Below are 21,771 nucleotides of genomic sequence, written 5' to 3'. Positions count from 1 at the left end.
GAGAACCACTGACACAGAGGTATCCCTTCGGACGCTTTCTTTCACCTAAGAGTTCAATGGTTTGTGTTCTATCATAATTTGAATGTAAGTTAACTAGAGCATCGTATCTTCAGGTGTTACTTGCCTTTTAAACTTCAAAATATAGGTATACCTCACTAAATAATACTAATATAAAATTAATTATAGTGGACCCAGTAAAGCGGAAAAATGGATCCCATATTAACCCCCAAAGACACAGAGGAACCACAGAAACGCAAGTAAAATTTGTATTCCAGAAGTTCATATTACCCTCTTTTACCACCTGTGCAAATTCAGCAAGCTAACTAAACTCTCCGAACCTCAGTTTGCAACCTGGAAAACAGCAACCCTATTGTGAGCCTGAAATGAGGTTCGAGTGGCCAGTATAATGCCCAGTACAGTGAAGATTTATAATCAAGTGGTTACAATAATAATCTGAGGGCTGCCTATACACCAAGCACCATGCCGGCCACTACGTGCATATGTCTCATTCAATCCTCCGAACCCCGTGAGGAAGGTATTTGCCGTTAGTCCCATTTCACAGATGAGGAAATGAAGGCACAGAAACATTTAAGTAACTTGTTCAGCATAACACAGCAGTAAGAAGCAGTCCCAGAGTTTGAATCCAGGCAGGCTGCCTCCAGAACCCAAGTTCTGAAGCACTATGCTTTTTCCTCCCTTTCGATGGAGGACCTTCCACAGATCACCTGCTCTTGTGTTGGTTAATTAATTAAACAGCACTTGAACCCACTGCCAGAACATGTAACTTATGAGAAAGTTACTATTCATGATGTCATATTGACATATATTCTTTTTTTTTAAACACTCTTCAATGACAAAATAACTTGGCTACCTCTGCCAGTACGAAAAAAATAGCTACCTTGAAAAATAGCGTACCCTGCTGAAAAACAGGAGAGGAGTCATGTTTGTAATGGCCACAAAAAGTGGAAAGCTTGGCGTTTGCCCCTTCCATTTTTCTTTCAGTTGGAAGGCGGCTTGCAAATGGAAAAATCATCTCCCGTCACCTCCCTCTCAGAGGCTGAATCTGACGAGAAAACAGAAGAAGGCCGAGCCCTGAAGCAAGCAGCGCCGCTGTCCTAGCCGGGGAGCCCAAGAAGACTGATTAATCCTCAATGAGGCAGCTCGAGTTTCTTACCAGATTTGACGGCAGCAAGACATGAAAAATGCAGCAAATTAAAGCACTTTACATAATACAAAAGAATGGCACTCTGGAAATAAAAATTTCCAAGTGCCTATGAGGGGCTGTGCGTGGGCTTTCAGAATTACGCGTTTAAGGCATTTTTAATTCGAAGTTAAGAGGTATTTGTTGACCCACAAAGTTATGATAAAAAAAAAAATGTTAGAGTGTGTAGACAATGAAAGATCTTCTAGAAGTAGTTTATTTCTGCAGAGAGGAGTTCCCAAAAGAGGCAAGGTAGAACCTTGGGGGAATAGGGGAAGTTAGGCACACAGAGCCCATTCGATGGAGGTCTTGGTGTTCATTTCTGCAAAATAGTATTTGATGTTCTTTAAAGTCCATTAGAATAAAAGTTTGAGCTTAAAAAACAACACACTTACAGGGGCGCCTAGGTGGTTCAGTCGGTTGTGTCTGACTTCGGCTCAGCTAATGATCTCACGGCTCGTGAGTTTGAGTCCCGCGTCAGGCTCTGTGCTGACAGTTTGGAACCTGGAGCCTGCTTCAGGTTCTGTGTCTTCCCCTCTCTCTGGCCCCCCTCCATTTGCACTCTCTCTCTCTCTCTCAAAAATAAATAAACATTAAAAACATTAAAAAAAAAAAACTTACAGAACTACTATATGACCCAGCTATTCCACTGCTGGGTATTTATCCAAAGAATACAAAAACACAAATTCAAAATATGCACCCCATGTTCGCTGCAGCATTTTTTACAATAACCAAGATATAGAAACGACCAGAGTGTCCACTGATACATGAACGAATAAAGAAGAGGTGTTCCTTCCACAAAGGAACAAAGACAATAAAACAAAAACAAACTCGTAGATATAGATACAGCGAACAGACGAGTGGTTACTGAAGGGAAGGGGGTCAACTCTATCATGGACGGTAACTAGACTTACAGTGGTGATCACTTTGTACTGTGAATTATAAAGCTGTATACCTGAAACTTAATAAAAAACGGGGGGTGAGAAACCACACTTGCTCAGTTTTGACTCTCTAAAGGGATAAGCTGTACTCCCGTCTGCAAAGTGTCTTTTACTTGGATTCCAGGAATAAGGCCATCATAAACAAAATGTCTGCTCTCATGTAAAAGGGCCAAGGGATTTTTAATGTCCATAGCAGGCAAACCAGATCTTTCCTTTTTTAAGGTCTCACCCACCAGTGACGCAGGGTAACACTTGGAGTAAATGTATCCATTCTAGAAACACGAGTCCCTGCCACCTTAGGAAACTAGAGTCTAGGCAGTGTCAGTGCTAACCCCTCAGCCTCTTTTCCGGTATGACAAAGCATTCTTGTTTTCCCATCCCAGACTCACAACTGTTCAGATTTTTTTAAGCTAAGTATGACATTTTACAAACTTTTCCTGGCATGTTTAGTTGAAATAAAGGTTATTCTGCAATTGTGTATATGAAAATGCAATTTAAGGTTTATATCTGATTAAATAATGCAATCAAACATGTACATTTAATGACATGCCAACTACAGTACTTATTCAAGGGGTCATTCAGTGTTCATTGTCCATACGTAGAGTAAATCATCGATTGAAGGAGAGTATATGAAATGACATATCAACTTTCCTGAACAGTCTAATTAGGAGAATACTGCTCGCTACCCGAAGTAGTTTAATTGCATGACTTACCGCACCTACTGTAGCTACATAAGAGAGTTGTCAACCAGCTATTCCAGAATTCAGGTAGTTATAAACAATTTTATTATGTGATCCTTCCTTAGCTTTAGAAAATAATTCCTGGATTAAAAAACTCAAAAAGAAAAATGATCTCAATATAGTTCACTTTAGCGAGGAAATACAATACACTCCTTGGCATGTGTCCACAGGAAAAGTCTGGCTCCCAGATGCTTCTTGCCAGCCCACAGTGGATTTCACAATGTTTAAACAACTGACAACGTGCACTCGTAGCACTGATGACACAGTGACCAGAAATTCAGCAGGAGCCTGTCTCGTGGGTATTTTCATACATTGAAAAGTAGTATCAAAACAGCACAAATCACAGACACACTTCACAAACCCAAGAGATCCAGCACAATTCAGTTAGCCTGTTTTAAAGTAGACATCACCGAAATTCCATAAAAATTTACTGATAAGACTTGTCCTACCACTACCAGAAATAAATTAAATGCACAAGTGTTTTTTATTGTATTAGTCTTCTTGAAAATGAAAAAAACTAAATTCTAATTTGCTTTCCATATCAAAAATCCAACAACAGATGGACTGTTTCCATAGCTCATTCATTATAATCATATATAATGTATATTAACACCCGTGATTTCTAAAAGCTATGCCTGTTTATATTAGTACCAACCAAGTGAAACTCCCAATATTTTACCAATTCTGATCTCCAAAAACAATAACCTCCTAACACTAAAGTAAAGCTTCAAAATTTTGACATCCAAGTGGTAGCCTAGCTGTCTTAGATATAGAAAATGTTCTTTATAACTGGTCTGCGATGTATCATTAAACTGGAATGATATACTTTCTCACCAGGAAAGTTCTGAGTAAAACCTACTTCCTACTATGGCGCATTCAAGCATAAAAAAAATACTGTTAATATTTAATATGAAATCAGCTGTCACAAATGTAGCCGACAGTGAAAAAGCCATGATACAAATAAAATTACTTGGTGTGATTTTTCCTATTTCCAGATGACAAGTTTCTTAGAGATGATATTCTCTCTCTTAATAACAAACAACTTCTGTCACATAATGTTTATGCCATGTAAGTTTTGCAAATCAATAGTGCAAAAACTGGTTTGACTTGCTGGGAGAGAAAATGATTGATCAGCATAGGGAGTAAAATATGTTATTTAAATTAGAAGAACTTCATTTGATTGGAATGCCAACCCCATTGTTAAGATATAGTCTCATGTAACCACATTAACCTCATCTGACATGACCTCAGATACAAACACAAATTATTCTTCGGTTATAAAAGCAGAGCATACATTTGGATCTGGACGGATCTCTATGTTGATATAACTTCTGGGTAATTCTATGTATATACAAATGTCATTTTTCCTGTAAATTGTAATCAGTAGCCTTAGGATCTTTTCCGTCACAAATTCAACAAAATTTCTTTCCTATCAAGAGGTAATTAATATTAAGAGTATAAAGACCATTGGTACTCAGGAGAAAAATATTAGACACCTCACATCTGCCTCGTATATGCTCCAATTTTTGTTTATTTGACTTGAATTAAAGTATATAAATCAAGGACTTATAACTCAGCTAAGTCTCCATTGTTGTGTATTTGCAATTACTGACTAGGAATTCAGCCTCTAGCGATATGGTCAACGAAGCTGAAACAGACCTGTCTCTCCTCAGTTGCTCAAAGGAGAATGCTGACCATTTGCAGGCTGGGGTTGAGGCTGGAGCTTTAATATCTTCACAGATACAGGAGACACGGCCTTGGGCCCATGAGAAGCAGAGAGCTGGAAGTAAGACCCCCACCAACCCAGGGAAACCACAAGGAAGCTTTTTGTCTTTCTAGGGCTCTGGATGGTGGTGGTCAGAGGGGGAGGGAAAGGGTTTCCTGTGAGAAATCAAAACCCCAGGCCTGTACAATGTGAGTTCCAAATTTATACTATCCTCAAGTGTGGTTTTCCCCAGCCAAGAAATTTAACTCAAAGACTGAAACTCCTGGGGCTGTGGCAGAAGCAAATGCAAAACCATTGTGCAGGCGCATTTCCAGAACCCGGGGCACACAGCACTCCTGCGGGGTCAGGGAGAAAACCTGATAAGCTCGCAATGCTTGGAGCCAGCACAAGAGATGCCCAAGTAAACAGGCAAATCCTGTGTGGCCGACCCTAACAGAAGTCAACACAGAATGCTTTGAGACCACAAAGGGGAGCTAAGAAACTAAGGAAAGGTCGGAGGAAATATAAATCGTTATTTTCAGAGCATTGCTGAGCCAGAGATTCGAAACACAAATTGCACTGGTCCCTCTGCTTTTTCACCCAGTGAAGGATTGATCCCGCGTGAATATTTTCTGGGGCTTTGGACCATCTGGTTTTTAATGTCTCAAGCAATGGGGTTTCTTCCACCACTTCCTTTGGAAAGTCTTTTGTTGTTGTTGTTATTGGGGCAAAAAAAAAAAAAAAATAGGTTTAGATGTTAAAGGGGCTTGGCACTTGTTTTTAAAAATCTTTTTCTTTCTTGTTAACTCTTTGTCCAATCCTTCCATGAATACAAATTCCCCTCTCTCCCTATGACATTGAATATGCTATAATCTGGCCTTTTCCAAATATACCCATAGTTACCCCACCCAAACATGTTTTTAATAAACTCCCTTACCTTGATCACTTCACTTTCACCTTCAAAATGCTCCTAGTTGGTGTTCAGAACCACATTTTGTTCACTGAGTACAATCCTTTCAGATAGATAGATCATCTACTGGCATAGACTTGGCTTTGATCATTGTTTATCAGTCTCTCCTCAGTCTTCTGACAACTTCTTCAAAACTATTTCTTACCGATTATTTTATAGTGCTATTCAACTAACTGAGTTTTATTGGCCGATACTGTATCCCCAGTGCCTCGAATAGTGCCTGACATATAATAGCTTCCTAATAAATATTCGTTGCATGAATAATTGATAATAATTTGTTGCAGGCAACGTGGATGGAGCTAGTGAATATTATGCTAAGCAAATAAGTCAATTAGAGAAAGACAAATACCATATGATTTCACTCATATGTAGAATTTAAGAAAGAAAACAATCAAAGGGAAGAAAAAGAGAGAGGCAAACCAAGAAACTGACTCTTAACTAGGGAACAAACTGATGGCCGTCAGAGGGGAGGTGGGCGGGGAGATGGTTTAAATAGGCGATGGGGATGAAGGAGCGCACCTGTCATGATGAGCACCGGATGTTGTATGGTGAATCACTATATTGTACACCTAAAACTAATATTACACTGTGTGTTAACTGGAATTTCAGTAAAAACTTTAAAACAAAAGTTTCTTGCATGAATAATAAATAGTTGAATTGCTCACGTACAAGTTAGGCTTTTTTCTTGTCTCATTTCATTTTAGGTTGCATTTTCTTCACTGCTCCTTTTCCGTTCATTTATTAGAACTTTAAATGACTGGGGCGCCTGTGTGGCTCAGTCAGTTAAGTGTCCGACTTCAGCTCAGGTCATGATCTCCCAGTGCATGAGTTCAAGCCCTGCATCAGGCTCTGTGCTGACAGCTCAGAGCCTGGAGCCTGCTTCGGATTCTGTATGTCTCTCTCTCTCTCTGCCCCTTCCCCACTCGCTCTCTCTCTCTCTCTCTCTCTCAAAAATAAACATTTTTTAAAAATTAAAGAAAAAAGAATTTTAAATGATTACTTCTGAGTATCTTTAAATTAATGCTGGACCCCCAGGAAATATCAAACAACTAGACTCAAAACCCACATATTTAAAAATGTCTAGACATGTGTATCTACATGTTCTGAGGTTACCATCTCTTACACTTATGCCTTAAGCAATATGTAGAGAGGTTATATTTTATTATGAATATGAATGACCTTCATCTTGACCTGCCTAATCAAGCTGGGTTTCCAGGAAGAACTAAGATGTAAGGTACGTTTTGAAAGAAAACACAGGCGGACAAGGGAAGTGAAATGAGGTTATCTGGTATATGAGAGCGTGTAATAGGCAATGTAAAATCAGGAGCAGGACATGTAAACAGTGGGCTGGGAAAAGGAGCTGGTTTAATTGAAGGAAAGGGTGTGGAGCAGAGAAGGGAAACAAAAGACTTAATGTAAGCCATGGCTGGTACTAGGAGTGAGCAAATTGAATCTTGACCACAGCCTTCCTCTTTTCTAGACCCTCCAAGACTCTTCCACACCCACCGAATCAAAGTCGTGGCTTGAAAGATAACTTCTAAACACTTTCCCCACACAACTACCTAATCGTTAATTCTTTGTTTCACACTCCCTTATGGTGCTTATGCAACTTTCCATATCTGAGTTTATTTTTAAACACGAAGCTCATCACTTTCTTACTGGTGACATTAAACCCTGATTTTTGTCTTTGCGGATGTCAGCTTTTAAAAATCATACACAGGACACACTGTGGTCCTGTGCTCTTTAGACCTACTTTACCTGTGGTCTTCTTTTTTAAAAAAATTTTTTTAATATATAATTTATTGTCAAACTGGTTTCCATACAACACCCAGTGCTCATCCCAACAGGTGCCCCCCTCAATGCCCATCACCCACTTTCCCCTCCCTCCCGCCCCCCATCAATCCTCAGTTTATTCTCAGTTTTTAAGAGTCTCTTATGTTTGGCTCCCTCCTTCTCTAAATTTTTTTTTTCCCTTCCCCTCCCCCATGGTCTTCTGTTAAGTTTCTCAGGATCCACATAAGAGTGAAAACCTGTGGTCTTTAATGAATGAGTGGGAGCAGAGGAGAATGTCATTTCCTGGGAAATGTCTTGCTTGAGATGACTAACCTACCAGAGGGAAATGGTAACTCAAGTCGGTCCTGTTGCTCACAGTAGATGATCTATCTTTAATGGGGCAAAAGATTGATGATATTAGAGCTTTTCATCACTCAACGTATTACATTTCACAAATTTACTTATTTGAGACTATGCTCGCTGGAACAGTAATGTTAGATTTTAACGAGGTTTTGGGAGATCAGCCATATTTCAATATACCACTGATAATATGCTGGTTAGTACAATCATCCATTTAAGATTCTGTAGGAATTGCTGTTATTAGCAAAAGAAGTATCATGGAGAGAAAAAGAGTTTCTCTTAACTAACAGACCCCTCTAAATGAAGACTAGATTATTATACTTTCAGACTTCTTATGAGGAGGGCACTTATCTAAGTATTATTCTAGGGAATGCCAAGAAATATAAGGTTTGATACCTACCCTCAAGGAGCTTGTATGTATAATAAATATATTAATAAAGATAAGTTATAAAGATCCATCCATTTGTTTGCGGAATAAACAATGACATGAAAAGTAACAGAAGATTTACAGCATGGTGGATAACAACATTAAAAATGCCACAAAGCTGTGTGTGATTCGTTTTCAAACACGGTGCTGCAGAAGTTAAGAAAAGCAGTGGTCACTTTTGGCTGGGATGGGCAGAAGAGGCTTTCTGGGGAGATGGGATTTGATCTGGGCCTGGAAAGTCAGGAAAATCTGGTTAGGAACTGGACTAAAAGGAGAACATTCCATATAGATGGATATATACGAACAAAAGTCTTGAGAAAAGTAAAGGATGTCTGAGGGAGAAGGAAGAGTAAGCCAGTTTGTTGAAACTGGAGAGTTAGTGCAGCGTAATCAACAGTGGGCTGGAATGTGAGGTTTCCATCAGCCTGTGGAAGATCTCTGAATGCCAAAGGAGTACGCCCTCTGTCCTGTGGGAAGTGGACAGCCATCCAACGTTTTGTGGCAATAGAAGACAGGACTTACGAAACTTCTGAATTTTATGTTTCTTGAAAATATTCTCCCTATTAAGTGAAAAATTAATCAGTTTATAAAGGTAATTTTAAGTTCTTTTGCATATGCCGTCTCCTAACATCAGCTAAGACATTCCTGATAAAAGTGTTGATGCCCGGGACGGTAAGAGGACACGGTAAAAATGTATTTAGTACCATATCATAATACTATGCTGTGTGTAGTATTATACCATTCTATGCTTTAAGATACTGCACTGTGCCCCCTAAATATAGAGAATTTTCAAGGGCCTTTTACTCGTTTCTAATGGGCATCCACTCTATATCTTGGGGCTAATGAGACTATATTAGAAAATATGGTAGATTTGATTGTGGACTGGGTGGATGGAAAAAAAATCAACCAAAAGTGTTATCTTATGCTATGTGAGTGAATTTTTGTCTTTTAAGTCCTTCATTAATTCAACATATTGATTTAAGACAAGGCACCCAGTGCTATATAGGGGACGAAGGTACTGAGATGAAGCATGGGGCGGGAATAAAGAGTGGGTAAGAGTTCATTCTGCTGGATAAAGGGTCTGAGAAGTGGGAATGGGAGTGGAAAGGTGGATGTTAAGTCACATCATGGAAGGGCCAGTGAGCTTGGCCTCGATCCCCTAAGCTGTGAAGACCCACAAAGGCTACTGAGCAAGGGTAACTGTGACCATGTCATGTTTGAGGAAGATCAATCTGTTGGCAGTGCATAGAATAGATTATCAAATTGGTTGGTGAGACAGACATACACATAGGAAGTGGGGAGAGCACTTAGGAGCTCTGATAATGACTCAGGTTGAGGAACTGTTGAAGCCTGAGTGAGTGGAGCACTGGAGATGATGAATGATGCTTTGGAGGCAGAATCAGTAGCAACTGGCAACTGACTGGATTCGGGGAGTAGGGATCAAGGAACGAATCAAGGATGGTTTTGAGTTTTATTTTTTAAAACCTGCATGACTACTAATGCTATTAATAGAAATAGAAAAGAAAGGATAAAGAGCCATAAGGCAGATGATGGATTTGATCTTAGATAGGAGTTTGACATGATGGCCAAAAGTCACTTGAAATATGAGGCCAAAGCTCAAAGGAGAGGTCAGATGTGAAGATGAAATTTGATTGGTGCATTACCCTTTCTGGTGTCTTTGGTACACATGTGCCAGTAAGTGGTTACTTGATAGCTAAGGACAAAGCGATTCTCACAAGTTTCTGCTGAGAGGAGGTATAGGTATTGGCTAAGAGTCAGAATGCCTAGGTTCAAGTCCTAATTCCACCACTTGGTTTCCTTACCTATAAACCAGAGGTAGTAATAATACCTAGGCCATAAAATATTTATACTTAGTAAATGAGAAAATACTTAGGAAAGTACCTGGAACACACTAAGAGTTAACTTCTACTGTTATAATAATCACGTCACCTTTTAAATCTTTTGATGAACTAGCTACTCAGTGAAGACATTTTGTTTTGCTCTAAATGTTTAGATGTTAGTCTAGATGATTTCCTTTGCCTACCTCTTCAATCCCATTCTAACCTCTGAGGGGTTACCAGTGGTTCTTGAACACCTCAGCATTCTCTAGCCTCAGGGCCTTTGCATTGATGTTCCCTGTGCCTAGAAAGTGCTTCGTTTGACTTTCGGCATTTACCAGTTTTATCCAAGAAGCTCGTTTAAATGCCACGTCTTCTTTTTTTTTACGTTTATTTATTTTTGACGGCATGCATGAGTGGAAGGGACAGAGAGAGAGAGAGAGAGAGAGAGAGAGAGAATCGCAAGCAGGCTCTGCTGACAGCACGGAGCCTGAGGTGGGGCTCGAACCCATTGAACCGTGAGATCATGATCTGAGCCGAAACCAAGAGTTGGGCGCTCAACTGACTGAGTCACCCAGGTGCCCCTAAATGCCACCCCTTCCTTGACCACAGACTATAAAACAGTTACTCCTCCCATATCACCCTCTGATCTTTACAGCACTTGCTATAAACCATAATTATCTTAACAGAGACAACGTCTGCCTTTTTTATGCCGAAACCCCCCACAGCTAGAATAGAACCTGGTATGTAACGGGCTTTCAATAAATATTTGTTGAATCCATTAATTGGATACATAATACTAAGAATGTATAATGAGAAGACAAAGTACAAGCAAAAAGCTTCACTATTAAAGAAATAATGGATAAACAGAAAAACAATCAGTAAACATCAGGAAATGAGGAAACCTAAAACAGTGCTGAGATGCTTAGGTATAAATATTACATATAACAGGAAAACAAGATGGCAAAAGCCAAAAGAGGAGAGAATTTCAAGAAGAAAGGGGTGGTCAGCAAAATAAAATTTCTGGAGGTGAATTTGAGGACAGAAACTGATGACTGAGAGAGTGCTGGTGACCTTAAGGAAGCTGTTTTAGTTAAGGGATAATACAAAATCATGGGGCGCCTGGGTGGCTCAGTCAGTGGAGCATCCAACTCTTGATTTCGGCTCAGGTCAGAGTCCCAGCGTTGTGGGATCAAGCCCCAGGTCCAGCTCTGCACTGGGTCTGGACCCTGCTTAAGATATTCTCCCTTCCTCTTACCCCCTCTCTCTCTTCCTCTGACCCTCCCCCCAGCATGCATGCTCTTTCTCTCTCTCTTTATAATAACAATAAAAAAGAATACAAAATCAAATTGCCAGGGATGAAACGGTGAGCAGGTGAGGATACAATGGCTCTCCCATGAATTTTTATGCTAAAGAGAAACGGAGTTAGGTTGTATCTCCTTGCACCAGGATCAGGAATACGGAAAACAGCCCGGACAAGGAGCCAGGAAGTTTGGGATCTTGTTCCAAAGAGACCTCCTCATGCCACTCTGCATCTAAATTTCCTTATTTGTCTATGAGAAAAATTATCTGCCCCATCTCAGCTCCTGCATTAAGAAATCAAGGGGCTAACAGAGACACAGGTACAAGAAGTTGTTACTTCTTTGTAAAAATTCCAAATCAGTTCTAAAAAAGGGGGACAAATCTATAGAAGAAAGTCTTGTTTGAAACAAAATCAAAGCAAAATTTCACTTGAGCTTAAGTTAAGACTGGATTTTTTCCCCCCACTTTGTTTGAAGGCTTGCATTTACTCCACTGCAGCACGTGCTGAGGCCAGATATGAAGAGTGCTTATATTTATCACTGACATTTTGTTGAACTTGTCCATTCTTATTCATCACTGCTTTAAAGTAAGCAGCTGAGTACTCTTAGGAAGTTGATATTCCCAGCTGACCTATCTGCAAAAATAGCGAAGCCTGATGCTCTCTTGCTGTGTCTGTCTCTATAGACGTGTGTGTTCATGCAGGTATATGGATGTGTGTGTATTTTTTCCCCCCTGGGACCTAAAGAAGCAAATAAGTTTTTGTAAAGCTACTATAAACTTTATCATATTCTATCTTCTGAAAACATGGAGGAATGAAAAACAAAAGCAGGCTCTGATCTGTGTATATTCTACTTGGAAAGTGACTCCTATCTGCAGAATGAAGACTACAGTTAAAAAGGGTGATACGAGGGGTGCCCAGGGGGCTCAGTCGGTTGAACGTCTGACTTCGGCTCAGGTCATGATCTCACAGTTCGTGAGTTCAAGCCCCGCATCGGACTCTGTGCTGACATCTCGGAGCCTGGTTCCTGCTTCAGATTCTGTGTTTCCCACTCTCTCTGCCCCATCCCCACTCATGCTCTGTCTCTGTCTTAAAAATAAATAAAACATTAGGGAAAAAAAAAAAAGGTGATACGAAGGTGATTAGAAGCTGTACCTTGAAGCTAACCCTTGAGATTTCTTGATGCTAAAAATAGAGTGCTCAGTTACGTACAGATATAAAGCTTACAATGTGAATATTTCCTCTTCTGGCACAGATTTAGAGTTCTTCATCTAAGATTCACAGAAAAATCTTAACGGCCCAGGCTCATGAGTGTAATTTTTCTTCTTGTTTTATAAATGTCAGCATTTTGGTCTGATTAGAGTGGCTGACATTTGCTTATCTTCTGGTTCAGAATTTTAAACATTCTGATTCTCCTAATGATTATATTATTAGAATAGTGTATTCTAATAATTATTCTAATGGTTCCCTAGGCAATGTAAACATAAATATGTGAGTCTAAAAATTTACGATTTGGTGGCTACATAATCCAGACCACCAATAATTTACAATGAGTCTATTTGGTTCTTTGAAAGAGAAATCTGATCTTTTTTCATAGCGTCCTTTTCACTTATTAGAGTTTTTATTCCTTCTTTTGTCTCTTTAATCACTGCATTTATTTTACAGCCTTTTTTCATCTTTTTTTATAGTTCTCTCAGCTCCAGCTCATTAGGAATTGATTTTCTCATGTGTTTTACTCACCACCATATCCCTCTAAATAGAGTTTTTAAGGCCGATGTCACGAGTTTTTATTTGTACTATTTGCATTGTCTCTCACAACAACATATTCTGTGATTTCCACTGACTCGCAGGCTATTCAGAAGTTTGTTTTTCAGCCCCCGAACACAGGGGCGTGGGTATTTTCAACTACCTTCTTAGTGTTGGTTTCTGATTAAGTTTCATTGCAGTTAAAGAACACAGTCTGTATGATATAGATTCATAGAAACTTGTTGAGATTTTTACTGTGAACTCATATGGTCAATCTCCATAACTATTCTATGTGTACTAAATAGCTTTTTGGACAGACTAGATTGTTCATCAATCTTTTTTGGTTTAGATCTTTCATACAGTTACGAATATTTTGCCTCCCTGGCCTACCAGTTTCTGAAAGTGGTATGTAAAAATCTCCCACTATAATTGAAGATTTGTCAAATTTATCTTCTAAGTTTTTTATGCAGTTAAGCGTATTTAAGCTTTATCTTATTTTTACCATTATTATGTAGGGTCATTCTCCAGTCCTATTAATGCTTTATGCCCTAAATTTTACACTGTCTAGTGTTTAATGTGGATAGTAGCTTTGTTTGAATATATGTGGTTTCATTTCAGAAATAGCTCCTGTAAGTTGCTAGATCAAAAAAAAAAAAAAAATCCAATGTGATAATTTGTCCTTTATTAGATTGAGTTAATCAAGTTCTATTTATTGTAATTACTTTTAAAATTTGGGCTTATTTTTACCATCTTTTCTCTGCTCTTTCTTTCTTTCTCCTGCCTTCTTTTGGATTTGAATTTTTTTTTTTTTTTCCTGTGATCATCTTTTATTTCCCCTCTGCTGCTTTGGGAATCCCAAGATTGCATTCTGATTTCTTTAGTACTTACTTGGAAATTTTAACATGCATTTCCTAACAAAGACTACGGTTACTCAGTATTTTTCTCCTCTCTCCTCCTGCACAACACTTAGCATGCTTTCACTGTCTCACATCTCCCACTTGCCCCAGGTTAATTTTTTTTTTTAATGTTTATTTATTTATATTGAGAGAAGAGGGCAGAGATGAGGGGCAGAGAGAGAGTGGGGAGAGAGAGAATCTCAAGCAAGCTCTGCACAGTCAACACAGAGCCCTATGCAGGGCTCCAATTCATGAACCGTGAGATCATGACTGAACTGAAATCAAGAATCGAAGCTTAACTGACTGAGCCACCCAGGCGTCTCGTCCCAGATAAATTTTTTTTAACTGTGAGCTAAATTTAGTTTTACTTCTTAAATTAAATTAAAAAAAAAAAAAAAAAGCTCGTTTAAGAGTAATCTGTAGTTAAAGTTACTGACACATGTTGCCCAGGTCTATGTTCTTGTTTCTTGCATTGCCACTTCTCCTGTGTCTGCTTGCCTTTTGGCTAACGTACACAGGCAGGGGCGGAACCGGGATTCAAATGTAGGTTTGCCTTCAAAGTCCTTGCTCTCGATCACAGCAAATTAACTGGTCACAGATATAGGGAAAGGTGTTCTGTGTGTGCAGGGCAGGGGGCAGAGCCAGAAGCTAAAGAGCAGCTGGAGAGGAAGAGGGGAGGAGCGGGACGGTCTGAGAGAAGGTGTCACAATAGTTCTGACACTATACCCTGGAAGACAGGATTCCTGTATCAGAAAAGCCAGCACAACAAACTCATGAGACATGAAAAGAGCGTATATACATAAGACATAAATAAACACAGGGAACTGAGGGTGCAATAGTGAGTCAAGGCTCGGGCCAGAAAGGGAAACATAGCTGCACCCCTTTAGGACCCATGTAGGAGTGACAGGGGGGTTCCTAGCACCTGTATACAGTGTCTGCCATGGAGCAGGTGCTCAAGATATTTATGGAAGGAAAGAAATGAAAGCAAGGAAGAAAACAAAGGATGGAAATAGAAAAGGGAAGGGAGGGGGAAAAACGAAGGAGAAAAGGAAGAAAATAATAGTAGGAAGGAAATGAAAGGAAATAAAGTCAAAAAAAAGGAAATGAGGGGCGCCTGGGTGGCGCAGTCGGTTAAGCGTCCGACTTCAGCCAGGTCGCGATCTCGCGGTCCGTGAGTTCGAGCCCCGCGTCAGGCTCTGGGCTGATGGCCCAGGGCCTGGAGCCTGTTTCCGATTCTGTGTCTCCCTCTCTCTCTGCCCCTCCCCCGTTCATGCTCTGTCTCGCTCTGTCCCAAAAATAAATAAACGTTGGAAAAAAAAAAAAAAAGGAAATGAAATAAACGATCTTCTTTTATTTTATTTTTGTAATGTTTATTTTTGAGAGAGAGAGAGAGTGTGTGAGCAGGAGAGGCAGAGAGAGACAGAGAGACAGAGAATCTGAAGCAGGCTCTGGGTTCTGAGCTGTCAGCTCAGAGCCCGACGCGGGGCTCAAACCCACAAACTGTGAGATCATGACCTGAGCCGAAGTTAGACGCTCAACCGACTGAGCCACCCAGGTGCCCCGTAAAGGATCTTATTTTACAAAGATCTGTATATGCATCTGTATGTTTGTAAATGGGAAAGAAAAGACAAAAGATGCATATCAAACCATTAATGTTTACGTCGGGCAGAGGGTTTGTCTTGTGCACGTCAGCCATGTTTAAGGTTTTCCCAGTGAGCATGCGTTGTTGGAAAATCAAGATTTAGAAGCTAAAACTCGGCAGTAGCAAAAAAGAAATGAAGAGAGAATAAGGAAGAAGCACCTGGTGTGGCTTGTTGTGAAGCACACTCACGTGAGCCCGTCCTCACTATCCCTCGTGGGGCTGCCTCACTGCCTCCTTGCCCACCTCCAGGGACACAAACTGTCTTCCCGCCATCTCGAGCCCATGAACCTCTGCAAAGTCCAGGCCCAAGAAGGGAGAAGGGAGAGAAGTCCCACAGGAGCCAAACTTCAGGCGGCCCTGGAGTTGCTCGGCCCTGCATTCTCCCAGGAGGCCTGACTCCCTTTCAGAAGACCCAATCCTCACCCACTGGTCTCATTTCAGCTGCAAAAGAGCAGCCTTATCAGAGTATTATAAGCCAAGTATCTGTATGAGAGAGACACATATACGCAGTATCGAAAAAAAAGACTCTTCCTTCACAGATTATGCTCATGAAAACAGAGGAAAGGCTTCCCTCCTTTGTCATCTTTCACGGTTTTCTCATTACGCTAAGACTGACAGAAGTTCAATCCCTTGAAGGAAAGAGTGACAGACGAGTCCATTTTGTCCTCTGTAACCCAGAACCGCTGTATGTAATCCTAGTTTTCTATATGTAAGAAAACATATATGTTTATGTATATGTTTACGTATATGTTTATGGCCCATGTTGTGGCCATAAAAACAAACTCCTACACGGAGCGTGGGTATGGGTTTCTATCACTCGAGAGATACAGATAAGAAGGCGATAAACCGAAAGCTTTCTATTACATGCGTGTGGCTGGGGGGGTTTGAACCTCAACACTATTGACATTTCGGGCCAGATAATTCTCTGTTGTGGCAGCTGCCCTGCGCCCTGCACATTAGCAGCAACCCTGTCCTCTCCCCACTTGATGTTTGTAACACACACACACACACACACACACACACACACACACACACCAGCTGCGGCAACCAAAAATGCCTCCGAAATCATTATAGGTACCCGGAGGGCCAAAACTTCTGGTGGCTGAGGACCACTGATGGAGCTCCCAGTTGCAAAAATGGGTTAGTTTATCTTTCTACCAGTAGACATTTGTGCTTTGCAGGTATTCTGGGTTTTGAGATGTGCTGCAATGCCAACAGCAAGGTGGAGAAAAAGCTACGTGATAGTCACAACTGTATTTATTCCACAGCTTCATGCCATATCATGAAACAGGCAACATAAACAACACGAAAGTCACATCTATATTCAGCAAAGACCAAAACATAAACAATTGAAAGTGTGCAGTGACCCTAACTTATAGATGTTCTCCCTTACAGTGATGTTAATATCAGAGACTCCAGACTCCCCTATATTCTTGATATTAACTTTGTAATAGGAGTGATAAGGATTCAGCAGGAAAGCAAAGCTAAAATGTATCTTGGGCAGGGGTTGGGACCACTTACTGATTAATGTAGCATTCGTGTCTACTTGCCAGAAACCGCTTCAGATTTAAGTAACCCAACACTGTTCTTTTTTATGTATCCGTAATAGTTTGAAAAACATGTATCTATAGCTGCATTTTACTTTATATTCCATTTTAGATACAGGATACATTTTAAATGTATTTGAATGACCAAAGGATAAAAATATCCTTTGCTTCTGGCTCAGAATAGTTCAATCTGTCATTACAAAAAAAAAAAAAAAAAAAAAATGAATTAACACTTAAAAAATAGGTTAATGGAATTAGAAATTCGTCTTCCTGTTTTATGTTGCCCTGTCTCTTCCAGTCCACTTGCCAGAAGAACTTCGAAGGCAATTCCCCTGTAGCTGTAAAGCTATAGACTTAATAGGCTAATGGGCGGTTACCGTTCTTGTTATTGGGCTGATTCTTCTATTCAGTCTCTATCTTTAGAAAGTCTTAATTGTTGTCGCTACACAATTTCCTGACATTAAAGGGGGGAAAAAATCAAGTGACATGGTAACTAGAAGAGAAAGGCAAGCTGTGACGATCTCTGCAGCAATTTCTCAAGCCCTGTTTCCTCTTTGAAGATTCAAAAATCAAATAAAAACGATTCTTCTATATTTCTAGTGAAAACAATGAGCAGTGACTTCTGAAATCTGTTCTAAGCCAAATGAACTCCTTACCGTGTTATGAAACAGTAAACACGCTTTGATCAATATATTAGCTGTGCAAACACAAATATGCTATAGTAATACCACAATGTAAGCAAACCTGACTGACCTAGGCTAAGGCGTCCTAAGCCATAAGAGATGTTGAAGCCATTAGTGTATGTGAAGAAAAGCCAGATGGCTTTACCACTCCCCAGAAATGGCACTCTTTCAACTCTTACAGAAGAGTTGCATATGCATAAATCCCCTAAACACAAAGAAATCTTACAAATTTATTCTTACTCTTTTGTGAAGTTACTTAAAAATTAATGAACAAGAAATGAAAGAGAAGCTCCTGTAATAAAGTTAGAAGATTCTCACTGAAAAACAATTACAAGGCAACTATTTACAGTCCCACAGAACCAAACATTTTTTTCAAGGGATATTTTGCAATGCGATTTTTTAAACAATGTTTTCTTCTTATCGTTAAGACTTAAACACTACAGGTTTACTTACATTTAAAAAATGCATTTTTTAGAGTGAGAACTCTACTTTCTCAGAAAAAGAACCTTGTGATTTACAGTAACACACTGAAAACTTTGATTTTTCTTCATATGTGTACGCCTCATCTTTCAACTAAGGGGATTGGTTTTCAACCACGTGTAATAGAAAAGTGCGTTGAAATGGTAGCAGGAATTAATTCTTGGAATTTAACCAGTCAGACTTCAGAGAGAAGTAGTTTTTGGTCCAGAACTGGAAAAATACCCACAGTTCGCGAGTGCGTTCACTGCCCCTCCCCTGTTCTCACCTCCTCTCCAAATTATATTCGTATTTCACAGGGGGGAAGGCAACTACCTCAACGTTTATCCTGAATGGGACATCCTTTTTTTAAAGAAAGAAAAGTGACTTTCTAGTTTTAGTCCAAAAAACAAAACCAAACAAACAAACAAAAAAAAACCCTCACACTCGGAGAGACGACTTGAGGACTTTCGCTAAGAAAAATCCCCTCTGCAGCGGCTGGCTCCAACTGGGCAAGCTTGCGCCGTGCAGATGTTGAAGCGGCTCTCGGGTGCACTGGGGAAGCAAGAAGTAGACGATCCACAGCCGCCTACGCCGGCTTCCTTCCCAGGGGCACTTTTGCAGGGTCTATGGAGCTCAATCACTTTGCACGGCAACTGGGATCCCAGGCAGGGGCAAGGAATCCCAGAGCAGCTTAGATTTCTTCCAGCACCTCTGCAAGAAGGAAGACTCCTTAAGGAGTAACGGTTATTTCCAACAATTATGTGGCCCTCGGCCAAAAAAAAAAAAAAGCGATGAAGCAGCATATCTGCAGTGAGAGAAAACACAAGATGTTTCATCCTTTCAAGATTTCAAGCCACCTAAAGGAGAGCTTCCTTGGACCTTTGTTATGAAAGGGGGGGCGGGGAGGGATGGTGGGGACAGGATGGTCAAGTTGAAGAAACACAGAACTTAATTAACAGACAATCCGACCGCTGTAACGTAACCCATTCATTTGCAGGGTTTTAAAGGAATACAGTGTGTACGACAGTAATACCACGTTCAAGGGCACTGCACGCTTCCATTTTACATCAGTATACATTCTCACAAGCTCTTTCGGACATTTTTCAAACTCAAATAACTGTATTAACGATATGGTGTGACTAAAAACAAGCAGCCAGAAAATATTCTTCCTGACTTGAGGATAACTAATGCTATGGCAGATGCCATTTCCCTAGGATAAATCAGAAAGGAAAAGGCTATAAACATATAGCCCCATTAAAATAATAAAAATGTCCAGATTACTATTCCCCACAAACTTGTGCTTTTAGACTAATCATCTTCCATGGGCAGTAAAAAACAATATGTAGATGCATATTTGAGTCGTTTCTGTAGTACTTGAATTTATAATACCATTACAATCATTAATTCTTACTTGATCAGAAAACCATTCTTACACCCTCATATAAGCACTTGTAAGAATTTACTGGATATAGGGGTGCCTGAGTGGCTCAGTCGGTTAAGCGTCCGACTTCGGCTCAGGTCATGATCTCACAGTTTGTGAGTTCGAGCCCCGCATCAGGCTCTGGGCTGACAGCTCAGAGCCTGGAGCCCGCTTCAGATTCTGTGTCTCCCTCTGTCTGCCCCTCTGCTGATTATACTCTGTCTCTTGCATTGTCTCAAAAATAAACAAACATTAAAAACAAATTTAAAAAAAAAAGAATTTACTGGATACAATAATGAAAACAATAACGATGATGTTACAATTTATTGTGCAGGCTTATCATGATTCAAGCACAGTGCTGAGAGTTTCAGATACAGTCACCTCACTCCCCTCACGGTGATATTATCCCCATTTTATTGACGAAGAAAAAAGGAATTTTATAGATGAAGATGAAGAATTATAGATGAGGGAGAAGACAAGGGTTAAGGTCCCTGAGGTAGTAAATGGCACAGCCCAAATTTAAACTTTGACTCTAAGGTCCATGCGCTAGTTATTACTATGCTCCACTGACTTCACTGAAAATGATATTTGCACGTTAATTTGGAACATTTTAAGCATTTCTGAAACCAATTTTAAAGGTTTATCCTACGTTGTCAAATCATTCGATTCAGAGAAAAACAACTTCTCCACATGAGATGTTGGTTAAATCTCACTTACATTGTTCATAATCCCTTTTTCTTCTCTACTGATTTTTTAATAGCTAGAAAAAAGCTCATTTCAACCTATAGTTTTAGTAATGCAGTGATTCCCTGAATGCGTTCCCACTCTAGGTACCCTAAGTTCCAGATGTCTATCTTTCTGTGTCCTGCTTGATCCTCAACACTACAAGTCAAACAGCTAATAGATAATTAATTTTATGTTATGTAAGAGATGCTGAGGCATATAAACACTCAACAATGCCTGCAAATGCAGAAAAAGAAAACCTATCCATATCGATGATAAAATATCAAGCAAGAAAATTTCAAGCCTCAAAGGCTTTTGTTGATAGTTTGACAATATTCTTCTAAGACAGTGCAATTCGCCACAGCAGAGAGAAATATACGAGGCAGAAGTTGTTGACATATGGGGTGTGCATTAGACTTCTGGTTAATGCAAGTTCCAAGATATATAAATAAAAAACAATGTGTGAGTTGGTGGGAAAAAACTGTAAGGCAAGTCGATTTTTTAATTAAAAAATTATGTCGCGTAAACAATGCTAATGAGCCAAAAGTCCCATGAGATTAGGACTGTCTCTGCTTCATTTTAACATCCCACTCACTTTCCATGAGTGTACATCCACGCGCTTGAAATACCTCAAGCAGAACGCTTTTCATAAAATAGGGTTTTGAGGGATTTTCTTTGTCCTTGTTTTTAATAGCTCACCATGTTCCGCTCCAGTTGTCAACCTGATGATATATGACATTGGGGGGGGGGGAGAAAAAATGAAACAAGCCCTAAAATCTTTAAATGAATCACCGGACGATAAATACCTGGAAGTTCTTCATAAATTTCATCATCAGGTGGCTGGCTGCTGGTTGGCAGAGGATGGTCCACGTCATCATACAATTCCCCTCTTTCGTCGTTGTCTTCAGGAATAACATCAGATCCCATGTCTGAAAAAACGTGGTTCATCAGGCAAATTTTTTAAGAACGCGAACGTGGTTTTCAAAACCATATTTTCTAAACTGATGCAGCCCTACAGAGTCACGACATTATCAAATGCTATATCCTTAACTTGGAACACTGTTAAAAAAAAAAAAATGATCACTACACAAATGTGTGAATTGCAAAGTTGCCAGTTGGTACTTAGAGAAGAAACACTTTTATAGCTCTGAAGTGCACCATCATGTTCCCTCGGTCGTCCTCATAGGAGCCAACGACCTTTTATACTTGAAAATCCAAATTCATTCAGTTATTCAGTATTGAAAGACTGCCGTGACTAGTCCGATTGATTGCTCTTACCGCGTAATACAAATTTCAGCTGCTGTACCCACTGCTCAGCATCTTTGGGAGACGCTGCTGTGAACTGATAAAAAAATAAACAAGAGTAAGAAAAATCCCCACGGTGAAATATGAAAGGCATG

General features: G+C 39.9%; 1 protein-coding gene across 3 annotated transcripts in view; it reads right to left on the bottom strand.

Annotated features, from left to right (window-relative positions):
* The window catches only part of SKAP2 (src kinase associated phosphoprotein 2), a 182,980-nt gene that overhangs the window by 36,577 nt on the left and 124,632 nt on the right, over positions 1 to 21,771 (bottom strand). For all 3 annotated transcript variants that reach the window (XM_025930011.2, XM_025930012.2, XM_086693985.1), the window contains exons 8-9: positions 21,650 to 21,713; positions 21,178 to 21,300 (exon numbers count right to left, since the gene is read on the bottom strand). In XM_025930011.2, the coding sequence (XP_025785796.1) occupies positions 21,178 to 21,300; positions 21,650 to 21,713 (187 nt within the window). The remainder of the gene's footprint in view (positions 1 to 21,177; positions 21,301 to 21,649; positions 21,714 to 21,771) is intronic.

Source organism: Puma concolor, chromosome A2 (assembly GCF_028749965.1).
Source record: "Puma concolor isolate L17-30 chromosome A2, mPumCon1.1.hap2, whole genome shotgun sequence".
Classification (NCBI taxonomy): Eukaryota; Metazoa; Chordata; class Mammalia; order Carnivora; family Felidae; genus Puma; species Puma concolor.
This window is presented reverse-complemented; position numbering and strand designations above follow the sequence as displayed.